General features: G+C 39.7%; 1 protein-coding gene across 2 annotated transcripts in view; it reads left to right on the forward strand.

The window, feature by feature from the left end:
* slc6a11b (solute carrier family 6 member 11b) overlaps window positions 1–12,846 on the forward strand; it is a 173,359-nt gene that overhangs the window by 34,417 nt on the left and 126,096 nt on the right. For both annotated transcript variants that reach the window (XM_043707925.2, XM_043707924.2), the window contains exon 6: window positions 55–187. In XM_043707925.2, the coding sequence (XP_043563860.1) occupies window positions 55–187 (133 nt within the window). The remainder of the gene's footprint in view (window positions 1–54; window positions 188–12,846) is intronic.

Here is a 12,846-nt window from a genome sequence, read left to right on the forward strand (position 1 = left end):
TAGAAAAGATTTATTACAAGAGATTTTTAATTAAACATTATTAATGATCCTCAGGCATAGAGTGCTCGGATTATCAAGTGGAATTGACCACATCGGAAGCATACGATGGGAACTGGCTCTTTGTCTTCTTGCTGCTTGGATTATCTGTTATTTCTGCATTTGGAAGGGACCAAAGTCCACTGGAAAGGTGAGCTTATATGTATTAATTTATATTTAACACTTGAAACGATTGAAACATTTCTGGTACATATATAATTTCCTCAGTAAAACCTAGTCGCTTCCTTCCAAGTGATAATATTCAACGCGTTTTGATATCACTAGTGTTTAATTTTTGCTTCTGCCTCATTACTATTATTACTTCAATAGTTTTGGGTAATTTTATTTGTCAAAGCCAATCACACCAGTATCACAATTAAAATAGCTTTCTCATCTTTCCAAAGAAAATAGCCCTGACATACATGGAAATAAACTGTCATTGCATTATGTTATAGGACTGTTTGTTATTTTTAATATTTTATCACTGTTAGTGTGGATCTGAAGAAAGCAAGTCTGTAAATATGTAATGAATTTGTATAGAGGCTTTTCATTGGATTGCCTTTTTTACATAATTAATGTTGTGCTTTTGATAAATCACTCCCTCTTACCGGACATTGTTGTACATCTTTAGCTGTAGGGGAAGAATTGTCAGAGATACACGTTCGTTCATGACTATGGTGAATACCATTCAATGTTTACAAAGTGAACAGATTTTCCTCAAAAGAGCGTTCTTTTTCACATGCTGTTTTCTCTGGTGGCCCAACTAACAACAGGGAAACCTTGCTTACTGAAAGCAGGCACATGTAAATACAAGCCAAAGCTGAAATGTTATCTCCTCACTCTGTGATTTCTTAACTTCTAAATTTGAACTAAAACCATGCATGATTACAAGTAATTTTTTATATTAATATATCTCTTAAAAAAATTGAAGTTACAAAGCCATGTCAAATGATAGCGACACAATATATTAATAAATTTGCACACTATATTTCAGCTGATGCAGAAAAAATGGAATAGTATTGTGATCAAAATCTTTTACAATACTAGCAATGAATTAAATAATAGCCTGCCTTAATTTAATTTACCGTAATAAAAATTTGTACCTACATGTTTCTTTACTTAATCAAAACTTCTCTGGTGAGACTTTTGGGAACGCCTTAACTTGATGACAAACCACGATGCAACAAGTTAATAAGCAGCAATGTAGTAACCCTGGTTTATCCCAGCCTTCCTTTAAAGTTTGTAAGCACAGTCTGAAATGTAGTTCATCTAGATTCCACAGCAGCCTGTTTAGTTACAGTAAAGAATACAGATTGGTTTCTGAGGTTTCTCTATAAGTAACAGTCTGTAGTAAGATTCACATCAAAATAATATCTGCAATAAAATCATGGCGGATGTGATTTGTAGACTTGTATTACCTGTATGAATGTAGAACTAAACTGATGTATCAGTGATCATAACCTGGTATATCACTGTATTTTTTGACCATTTGTTGTGTTGTTTGCAATACAAGAAATTAAAAATGCCTAATTTCACGAGTATTAGTCTCCTTCCATACTATAGCAGAAAAGATTCCGACCATAGCTCATTCTACATATTGTCAGGAGGGGTGATTAGTTCCTCTCTCTTTAACCCCCTCTCAGTTGATTGGACAAATATTTTTACTTTTCAACAATTAAGTTATACTTAGTTAACTCGGTCAAAAATGAAGGCAAGATGATTCCAAAATTTCCTTGGGGGAAAGAATGAAGTTTTATTCCTAATCAAAATAGAAAAGGTAAAGAAAAGATAAAAGAAAAATAAGAAACTGTGACATCAATAAGGTATTTGCAAAGTTGGGGGTCTCATGGGTATTGAATACAGACAGGTAAATAAACCCATCACAGTTCAAAATTCTGAGAATTCTTCACTGGTGTGCGTCAAATTTGAGTCCCAACTGCTCTTGGCCTGTTAGATCAGCAAAGGTAATGTTTGCAGATATCCTAAGCTCTCAGTGAGAGCTATTGTTCCAAGTTGGTTGTTCACCAGGCACTGATTAGCTTGATGAGAGTGAGAGAGACAGTGGGAGAAATTGACACAGGGAGAGAGAGAGAGAGAGAGAGAGAGATTGACAGAGAGAATGTCTTCAGTTCTTGCTTACAAATGAATTTTTCTTAGCTGCAGCTCAAACTTGGTTGCTGATAAATATCTATTTGTATATTTCTGAGAATACTCATTGTTTTTCTAAACTGAATACTCTGCAGAAAATTTATCAAACAACATATAAGTTCCAGAATGGTTTGAATTAATCAGAAAATACAGATTCAGTGCCTATTTATAACAATGTTAATTTTGGCTTTGACTGATCCTTGCTTATTCATTTCATGAACATATCTCAACAGGTAATCACAACAGCTAATTTAAATGTGTATTTGCCCTTTCTAAAAGCATTTTTTGTCTACGGAAGTCTCCGATATTAACGTCAGATGAATGAAGTTGAATATTGCTAATCCATTTTCACTACAGCCATAACATTTGAGTTTACTGGACACATTACTTTCAGTGATAATTAACCCTTGTTTCAGAGAAACACTGTCGCCAATGTAGCTGATAATTGTGGTCTATTTACTGTAAAAAAAACTATTTAAATGAACATTCAAAGTCATACTAGTTACATCTATCAGTGCCTCAAATACAGTTGGGCAACATTGACAGAAATGTCACTTTGAAATGGTTAATGGACAACTTTTAAAATTAAAAATTCACTGTTGTAATTCAGTTTGAAAAATGAACTCAAGCCATAGATCCTTCCACCTTTGCATTTTGTGCACTTTCCCTCACATTAGAAGAAGCCTGACTTACCCTGATGCCAGCAGCTTAGATTCTGCCATTGGTTGCGCTCAGAAGAGTTTTCAAAAGCACACTATAATGGGCCTAATGGATTCAATGAGGCATAAAGGAACACTGGACAAAGGAAAAGAGATGTGTGAAATAAAAGGAATGAACTACATTGTGATGACCCAGGAAAAGGAGCTAGACAGCAATGATTATATCTCCTGAAGTGTCTTTTGTTTCAGTCTGCAGTAGTAGCGAAGAATGGTCCTTCACGGAGAGGCATTAATAGTAGGGCAAAGATTGATCTCTGTATTCACAGGGGGGGAAGATGAACATGCATGAGATGCATGCAGAGTTTCTGCACTCCAACCACCCCGGTGTGAGGAATTAAAGCAGCCAGTGAAAGTTTTTTTTTCCCCTGTTGAGATCTAAGCATTCAAGTCGGCCTCCAGGCTGTTTGCTGCATGTCTTTGTATTCCTGGTTAGAACGTTTTTCACATCTTTCTCAGCTCAGGAATAATGGTGAACCAAAACTCAAAAGGCTCAAGCAGTCAACAAAATCTTGATAACCACAAGCTCCAGAATAATCCTAAAGACTACTAAAAGATGATGTAGCAAGAAAAGCAAACATATATCTAGAGGAATAAAACAAATTGTGGGGCTAGGGGAAAGAGGAAGGAAGCTGGATGATTTAATGACTGGCACAGGTAGACCTCCCTATTCTTCAGTGCTCTACTTGAAGGCAGGTCTGACCTTCAGCTCTGCAATTGCCATGATGGGAGGGAAGAAGCTCGGTCCTAAATATACTGCAACCAGAACAGAGACTGAACCCCATGGTATTGACATCAATCTGCTGCACACAGCTGTCAAGCTGGGTGTTTCAACTGGTTCCCTGACTATCATAACATACATACACTTCATAGAATCATTGAATCCCTGTAGTGTGGATCGAGTCCACACTGACCCTCCAAACAGTATCTCATCCAGACCCACCCCCCTACCCTATCCCTGTAATCCTGCATTTCCAATGGCTAATTCATCTCACCTACAGATCTCTGGAAACTATGGGCAATTTGGTATTGCCAATCCACCAAACCTGCACATCTTTAGACTTGCATGTTGTAGCCTGTAGCTAGTGGTAGAGGGTCCAATTTGTTTTCATAACATGGCTGACCATGAGTTATGCTCTTACCACCTGCCATTGATGTATGTTAGAAGGAGTGATGGTATGCTGGCAGTATTTTATAACTGCCAATTTATTCCTGCTCTCAATTGTTTTTACAACAAGGTATGTTGTAATCACAATGCTGAAGTGCACATCTGTGGGATGGCTTGAAGTGACTTGACCATTATTCAATGAACTCAAGTACCAATTTCAGATTTTGACATCAATTTTAATTTCATTTTGATGTCATTTTATAGTGTACTATTGTATTTAATTAAAGTGCAATGAGAAGTGCTCAGCTTTTGCACCAAGTCTGACTGAACTGTGAGAAACTCATTTCGGAGCACATCATGGCTCATATCCTGTGAGGGTGCAGCACAGTGGCTCAGTGTTAGCTTTCCTGCTTCACAGTGCCAGTGACCTGGATTCAATTCCACTTTCGATTCCACACCTGTCTGTGTGAAGTTTGCACATTCTTCCCCGTGTCTGTTTGAGTTTCTTCCAGGTATTCCAGTTTCCCCCCACAGTCCTAAGACATGCAGGTTAGGTGGATTGGCTATGCTAAAGTACCCATGATGTGCAGTCTAGGTGGCTTAGCCATGGGAAATGCAGAGGTACAGGGATAGGGTAGGGGGTGTGTTTGGTTGGGATGGTCTTCAGAGGGACAGTGTGGACTCGATGGGCCTTGTGGCCTGCTTCCACACTGTAGGGATGCTAAGTGTCACCGTTGACAATTAGTGAGGAACATAATTTGTAAATTTTCTAGGTAATGCATAAATCGACCTTACAAGTTAATTATTTCACAAAAATAGTTGAGGTGCTTGTTTTACAAAAATGGATCAACTAGGGAGGTGAGAGTTGCTCAGGGTCTCATTTGCCTAAGTGTGACATCAAAGTGCCCCAGCAAAATTGGTGTCAATGGGTACCAGAGAGACAATTCTCTGCTGGTTGGAGTCAGACCCGGCACAGAGCAGGATGATTGTGATTGTTGAAGGCCATTAGTTTCCAGCCATATCTGCACATGTTAGCATCCTGAGTCTAATCACCTTCAGCTGCTTCATCAGTGAACTTCCCTCCTTCAAAGTGGAAGAAGTGGAATGTTCACCAATGGTAAAGCATTGCATATCCACATACTGGAGAGGCAGTGCTGGAAGTCACCACTGTTCATGCTGCAAGGAGGTGTGGCGCCCCAATTTTGGGTTGTAATCAAACAATGGGTAAGACCTGAACAATAGCCAGGCTTGGGTCAAAATCATGGAACTTCCTCCCTTATAGCAATGTGGGTGTACCTTCACCAAATGGACTTCAGCAGATCACAAAGGAAGCTTACCATTCCACCTTCTCAAGGGCAAATAGGGTTGGGCAATAAATGCATGCCTAGCCAGTGATGCCCACATCAATGAGTGAATTCAAAAAAATACTTCTCTGAGTTTTCTGTGGTATCAAAATTCTGTGTTGATTCTGTGACATATGGAGATACGTTTTTCTGTTTTTTTATGTTGTATTAGAATTGAGTTGTGCGTTTCGCACAGCATTAAAGGATGAAGTCAGGCAAGAAACTATTGTAATTGCAGCATCAAACAGTAGGTAATGGCGCTATAGCATCAGTAACAGCCATCTGAAGGGAATGCTCAGAAACTTTTTCCAAGTAAATGTACTGTAAAGCATCCAAATTAATGGAACATTGATATTTTAGCTTTAGTATTGTATAAAAGGTTTACCCTTGTCTATTCAGTGTAATAATGAATTAAAAGACATTTCTTTATATATCCAATAAATGTATACACAAAATATGAAATTTATGTGTGAAACAAATACTAAACATTCGTCATGAGCAGAAAGCTATTAAAGGAATGAATAATTAAGGAACATTTCTCTGAACAAAGTGTCAATTGATTATCATATTAATTAAAGACAAATCAAAATATTTTATATCAGAGGGAATTCTGAAAAAAGGGTTTTAATTCTGCTCAGATTATACAGATTTTGAAATTCTGAATAACTGTAAATTATTTGATTTTTGAAAATGTCACAGTCCTTTTTTGCCTGTAAAATTATATAATAATGCTTGACGAAATGAAATTTTTAGTGTAATGAGAGTCAATGTAAAGGATAAAAAACACAAAAGAATGATGCATTTAACCTGAGAATATTATGACTTCAGAAAAAAATCTGAACATAGCAATTATTTTATATGAACATTTGAGGAAAACTATGTACCATCATTCAACCAGTTAATGTAAAGTTTTGATACATTGAATGAACAAAACATTGATCTGCAGTCTATTCTTTAGGAGTGAAAGCTACTTTAATGCAATGTTTATAATGTTGGACAGACTGTACTTGGAGCTCTTACTGTTGAGATGAATCATTTTCCTTTTATCTCTGTATCTTCAGTGTAGCTGTCACTCTCACACCATAAATATGGCTTTACTATACCCGGTGACCATTCATTAGTTTGAAAGTAATGAATAATTTGTGGAACATTTTAACTGTGTGCCTTTTTTTCTGAATGGAAGAGTACACATAAACCATGGTTAAGATTAGATTACTTACAGTGTGGAAACAGGCCCTTCGGCCCAACAAGTCCACACCGACCTGCCGAAGCGCAACCCACCTAGACCCATTCCCCTACATTTATCCCTTCATCTAACACTTTGGGCAATTTAGCATGGCCAATTCACCTAACCTGCACATTTTTGCTCTGTGGGAGGAAACCGGAGCACCCGGAGGAAACCCACGCAGACACGGGGAGAATGTGCAAACTCCACACAGTCAGTCGCCTGAGGCGGGAATTGAACCCGGGTCTCTGGTGCTGTGAGGCAGCAGTGCTAACCACTGTGCCACCGTGCCGCCCCTGTGCCACCGTGCCACCCCTTTGCAAGCTGATGTCATCATCCAAGTAAAAAGACTTTCACTGTCTACCCTATCTAATCCTCTGAACATCTTGTATGTCTCTATCAAATCCTCTCTTAGCCTTCTTCTTTGCAATGAGAACAGACCCAAGTCTCTCAGCCTTTCTTATAAGACCTTCCCTCCAGACCAGGCAACATCCTGGTAAATCTCCTCTGCACCTTTAAATGGCAGCATTTTATTAAGGATCTTAAAACTAGGATCACTAAGTATTTGAAATTGTTGCACATCAAAATGTGGCTATAAGTGAAGAAAACCAGGATAAATGAGGCAGAAGTGTGTAATATTAAATATTATTATGATTACAAAATGGTATTTATCACATGGGTTGTAAAAAATTGTACATTATGGGTCATTAAATGTTGAATCGTGCATTTCATAAATATGAAATTTTCCTACATGATTGCTCTAGAACATAAAATTTAATTTCACAATGACAATTATTAGCTGTTATAATAATTTCGCCTGTAATAATTGTTATTAATTGTTGCTGGTTAGTCAAATCCTCACTCAATAAACAACAAAAAGGACGTGATTAGAGTGGTGCTGGAAAAGCACAGCAGGTCAGGTGCTGCTGACTTGTTGTACTTTTCCAGCACCATTGACACTAATCTTGACACTGATCTCTAGCATCTGCAGTCCTCACTTTTGCCAACAAGAAGGACATGTTGATATTGACAGAAAGGTTTATTTGTGCTACATACAATTTCCTGAAGCCATTTATGAATTAATGCCTTAATGCATTTTTAGTACAAGTTAGTCAAAAATCTAAAGTTTACAAGAACAATACAGCACAGGAACAGGCCCTTCGGCCCTCCAAGCCTGCATCGACACATTTTGCCCTTCCATACTTAAACTGTCTTCACTTGAAGCAGAGGACCAGCACTGCCACCGGGGAACACCTCAGGTCAAAACCCTTCATTCCGAAAAGCATCTTTCCACTGCTCCACTCTGTCTCCAATGAGTTCTGTATCTATCGTTCCCCCATACTATCCCATCATCATCCATGTGCTCATCCAAGGATTGTTTAAACCTCCCTAATGTGGCTGAGTTAACTACATTGGCAGGCAGGACATTCCACCCCCTTACCATTCTCTGAGTAAAGAACCTGCCTTTGACATTTGTCTTAAATCTATCACCCCTCAATTTGTAGTTATGCCTCCTCGTACAAGCTGATGTCATCATCCAAGGAAAAAGACTTTCACTGTCTACCCTATCTAATCCTCTGAACATCTTGTATGTCTCTATCAAATCCTCTCTTAGCCTTCTTCTTTGCAATGAGAACAGACCCAAGTCTCTCAGCCTTTCCTATAAGACCTTCCCTCCAGACCAGGCAACATCCTGGTAAATCTCCTCTTCTTCCATATCCTTCCTGAAATATGACGACCAGAAGTGTACGCAATATTCCAAGTGTGGCCGCACTAGTGTTTTGTATAGTTGCAGTATAATATTGCGGGTCCAGAACGCAATCCCTCTACAAATGAAACCTAACACACTGTATGCCTTTTTAACAGCACTATCAACCTGGTGGCAACTTTCAGGGATCTATGTCCATGGACTGCAAGATGTCTCTGCACATCCACCACTACCAAGAATCTTTCCATTGACCCAGTACTCTGCCTTCCTGTTATTCTCCCCAAAATCCATCACCTCACATTTAGCTGCATTGAACTCTATTTGCCACCTCTTATCCCAATCCTGCAGTTTATCTAAGTCCCCCTGCAATCTGTAACATTCTTCCAAACTGTCCACTACTCCGTCAACTTTAGTGTCATCTGCAAATTTACTAATCCATCCACCTATGCCTGCGGCTAAGTCATTTATAAAAATGATAAACAGTAGTGGTCCCAAAACAGATCCTTGTGCCACACCACTAGTAATCGGACTCGAAGCTGAATATTTTCCATCAACCACCACTCACTGCTTTCTTTCAGAAAGCCAGTTTCTAATCCAAACTGCTAAATTACCCTCAATCCCATGCCTCTGCATTTTCTCCAACAGCCTACCATGTGGAACCTTATCAAAGGCTTTACTGAAGTCCATGTTTACCACGTCAACTGCCCTACCTTCATCTACATGCATGGTCACCTTCTCAAAAAACTCAATGAGGTTTATGAGACATGACCTGCCCTTGACGAAACCATGTTGACTATCTGAAATCAAATTGTTGCTTGCTAGATGATTATAAATCTAATTTCTTATAATCCTTTCCAAAACCTTTCTTACAACAGAAGTAAGGCTCACTGGTCTATAATTACCTGGGTCATCTCTACTGCCCTTCTTGAAGAAGGACACAACATTTGCAATTTTCCAGTCCTCTGGTACTAAACTTGTAGACAATGGTGACTCAAGTATCAAAGCCAAAGGCTCTGCTATCTCTTCCCTAGCTTTCCAGAGAATCCTCGGATAAATCCCTTCCAGCCCAGGGGACTTGCCTACTTTCACTCCTTCTAGAATTGATAACACCTGTTTGTAATTAACCTTAATCCTTTCTAGTCTAATACCTCGTACCTCATTCTTCTTCTCTACAATATTCTCCTTTTCCTGAGTGAAAACCGATGAGAAATGTTCGTTTAGCACTCTCCAATCTCCACAGGGTCCAACTTCAACTTCTCACTTCTGTCTTTGACTTGCCCTATTCCTACCCTAGTCATCCTCTTATTCCTCACATACCTATAGAAAGCTTTAGGGTTCTCCTTTGTTCTATTTGCTAAAGACTGTTTGTGTCCTCTCTTTGCTCTTCTTAACTCTCTCTTTAAAGCCTTCCCAGCTGATCTGTAACTCTCCATCGCCTCATCTGAACCATCTTGCCTCATCAACACATAAGCCTCCTTCTTCTGCTTAACAAGAGATGCAATTTCTGTAGTAAATCACGGTTCCCTTATCTTATCGCTTCCTCTCTCCCTGATAGGGACATACCTCTCAAGGACATGCAATATCTGTTCTTTAAACCAGCTTCACATTTCCATTGTCTGCATGCCCCACATTTTGCTACCCCATTCTATGCATCCTAATTCTTGCCTAATCGCATTATATTGCCCTTGCCCCATCGATAACTTTTGACCTGTGGCATGTACCTATCCTTTTCTATCGCTAAACTAAACATAACTGAATTATGGTCACTCTCTCCAAAGTGTTCACCTACAACTAAATCAAACACCTGGCCTATTTCATTACCAAGCACCAGATCCAGTGTGGCCTCCCCTCTTGTCGGCCCTTCGACAAACTGTGCCAGGAAACCCTCCTGTACACATTGGACAAAAATTGATCCATCCAACATACAAGAGTTATAGCATTTCCAATCAATGTTGGGGAAGTTAAAGTCTCCATAATGACCACCCTGTTCCTTTCACTCCTACCCAGAATAATTATGCGAACCCTCTCTTCCATCTCCCTGGAACTCTGCGGAGGCCTATAAAATACTCCAAGCAGTGTGACCTCTCCTCTCCTGTTTCTAACCTCAACCCACACTACGTCAGTAGATGAGTCCTCATCAAAAGTTCTTTCAGCCACCATTATACTATCCTTGACTAACAAGGCCACACCTCCCTCTCTTTTACCGCCTTGCCTGGTCTTAATGAAAGATCTATACCCTGGAACCTGCAACATCCATTCCTCACCCTGCTCTTTCCATGTCTCTGAAATAGCCACAACATCGAAGTCCCAGGTACCTATTAGCAAAGGCTTTACTGAAGTCCATGTAGAGAACATCAACCGCCTTTCCCTCATCAATCATTGTCACCTTCTCAAAAAACCTGATCAAGTTAGTGAGGTATTACCTCCCCCGCACAAACCACGTTTGTTCATTATTTAAACAAAAAGTACAATTTATAGTGTACAACACTGAATGGCATGATTTGAAGCACATTGCTATAATACAGCTCAGTAAATGATTCCCATGCATTTTTCACTGTTATCATTTCAATCAATACAATAAAGAATCCTAAATCCCACAAAACTGACAATGTAAAATAAAAGCAGGGAAGTTGGAAACACTCAACAGATCTAGCATCATTTTTGCAGACAAAATGAGAGTTAGCATTGTTCCATATTGTCCATTCATCAGAACTGGAAGAAGTTAAAGATGTAACATGTTTTAGCAACAGTGGATAATGGTGGGGGAAGGTGAGGAGGAGAGAAAAGAACTAAATGTAATGACACAATGTAGAGGTAAAATTACAAAGGGGTAGTTCCTGAAAGGCAAAAGGAACAATGGAGATACAAGACTAAAGAAAAGAAAATACAGTCATAAAAATGGTAACGGTGTTATGACCATCATAGCTGAATCACTACAATGCAGAAAGAGGCCATTTGGCCCATCACGACCCTCCAAAGAACATCCCACACAGACCCAGCCTAACCCCATTACCGTGCATTTATCATGACTAAACTATTTAGCGTGCGCATCCCTGGACAATTTAGCATGGCCAATCCACCTAATGTGTCTGGGAGGAAACCAGAGCATGGGGAGGAAGCCCACACAGGCATGGGGAGCATGTTAAGGCTCCACATGGACAGTCACCCAGGACTGGAGTTGAACCTGGGTCCCTGGCACTGTGAGGCAGCAGTGCTAGCAACTGAGTCACCGTGCTGCCCTGGTGGGGGAAGGGAAGGGGAGGGGTGGGGGTGGGGGGGGGGTGCAGGATGCTAATAGTTAAAGTTCTAGACAGCCATGACAGTTGGTCCTTTAGCTGTTGCGGCTGTATGAACTTAGCATCAGCAAGCCTCTGATGATAACTTTATCTTGGATCTTAGGTGAGTAAGGCTGAATAGCTTTCCATCAATTCTGGTACACTGGACACCCTCTGTAGATGATTTCAAAATATTATGACAGCAGCAAATTGAAGATTATTTCAAAGTGTCACTGCTAGACCATAGCTATATTTGTCCCCACAGTGGATTTCAAAGTATAGCAATATTATTCCTCATAGTGAAATGATCCATGGCTTTTAACTCCTATTAAAATTAATTGAATCAGGACCTTAATCAGCTGGGCCAATGGACTGAGGAGTGACAGACGGAGTTTAATTTAGCTAAATGTGAGCTATTATATTTTAGTAAGACAAAGCAGGACAGAACTTACATGGTTAATAGTAGGGCACGGGGGAGTGTTGTCAAACAGAGATGCCTAGGGATTTAGCTGCATAGTTTCTAGAAAGTGGTGTTACAGGTAGACAGCATGGTGAAGAAGGCGTTTGGCACGCTTGCCTTCATTAATTGGAACGTTGAGTGTTGGACATCATGTTGCTACTTACCAGGATATTGGTGAGGCCACTTTTGGAGTACTGCATACAGTTCTGGTTGCCCTGCTATAGAATGCATATTACTAAATTGGAAAGGGTACAAGAAAAGATTTACAAGGATGTTATTGACACTGGAGGGTTTGAGTGAGAAGGAGATGATGGATAAGCTGGAACTTTCTTCCCTGGAGCATAGAAGTTTGACGAGTGACCTTATAGAGGTTTATAAACTCATGAGGGGCAAAGATAAGGTGAATAGCAAGAGTCTTTTCCCACAGTATGGGAGTTCAAAACGAGAAGGCGTGATTCTAGGGTTAGAGGGGAAAGATTTAAAAGGGACTTGAGGGACAACGTTTTCAAACAGAGGGTAGTGTGTAGATGGAATGAACCACCTGAGGAAGTGGTAGATGTGGGTACAATTACAACATTTAAAAGACATTTGGACAAGTACATGAATAGGAAATGTTTAGAAGGTTATGGGCCAAGTGCAGGCAAATGGGACTACTTTAGTTTGTGAAACGTGGCCGGCATGGATGAGATGGAGTGAAGAGACTGTGCTGTATGACTCAATGACTCATTTGGAGGAGACCTGAATGGGGTCAAAAGCAAATATAATTTCATTCCTAAAAAAGAGTACAAAATAGCTCAGTGGATTCACAGTTAGCTCAACGGAAATAT

This window comes from Chiloscyllium plagiosum, unplaced genomic scaffold (genome assembly GCF_037043375.1).
Source record: "Chiloscyllium plagiosum isolate Xiang-an unplaced genomic scaffold, Cpla_swu_hap1 HiC_scaffold_14, whole genome shotgun sequence".
Classification (NCBI taxonomy): domain Eukaryota; kingdom Metazoa; phylum Chordata; class Chondrichthyes; order Orectolobiformes; family Hemiscylliidae; genus Chiloscyllium; species Chiloscyllium plagiosum.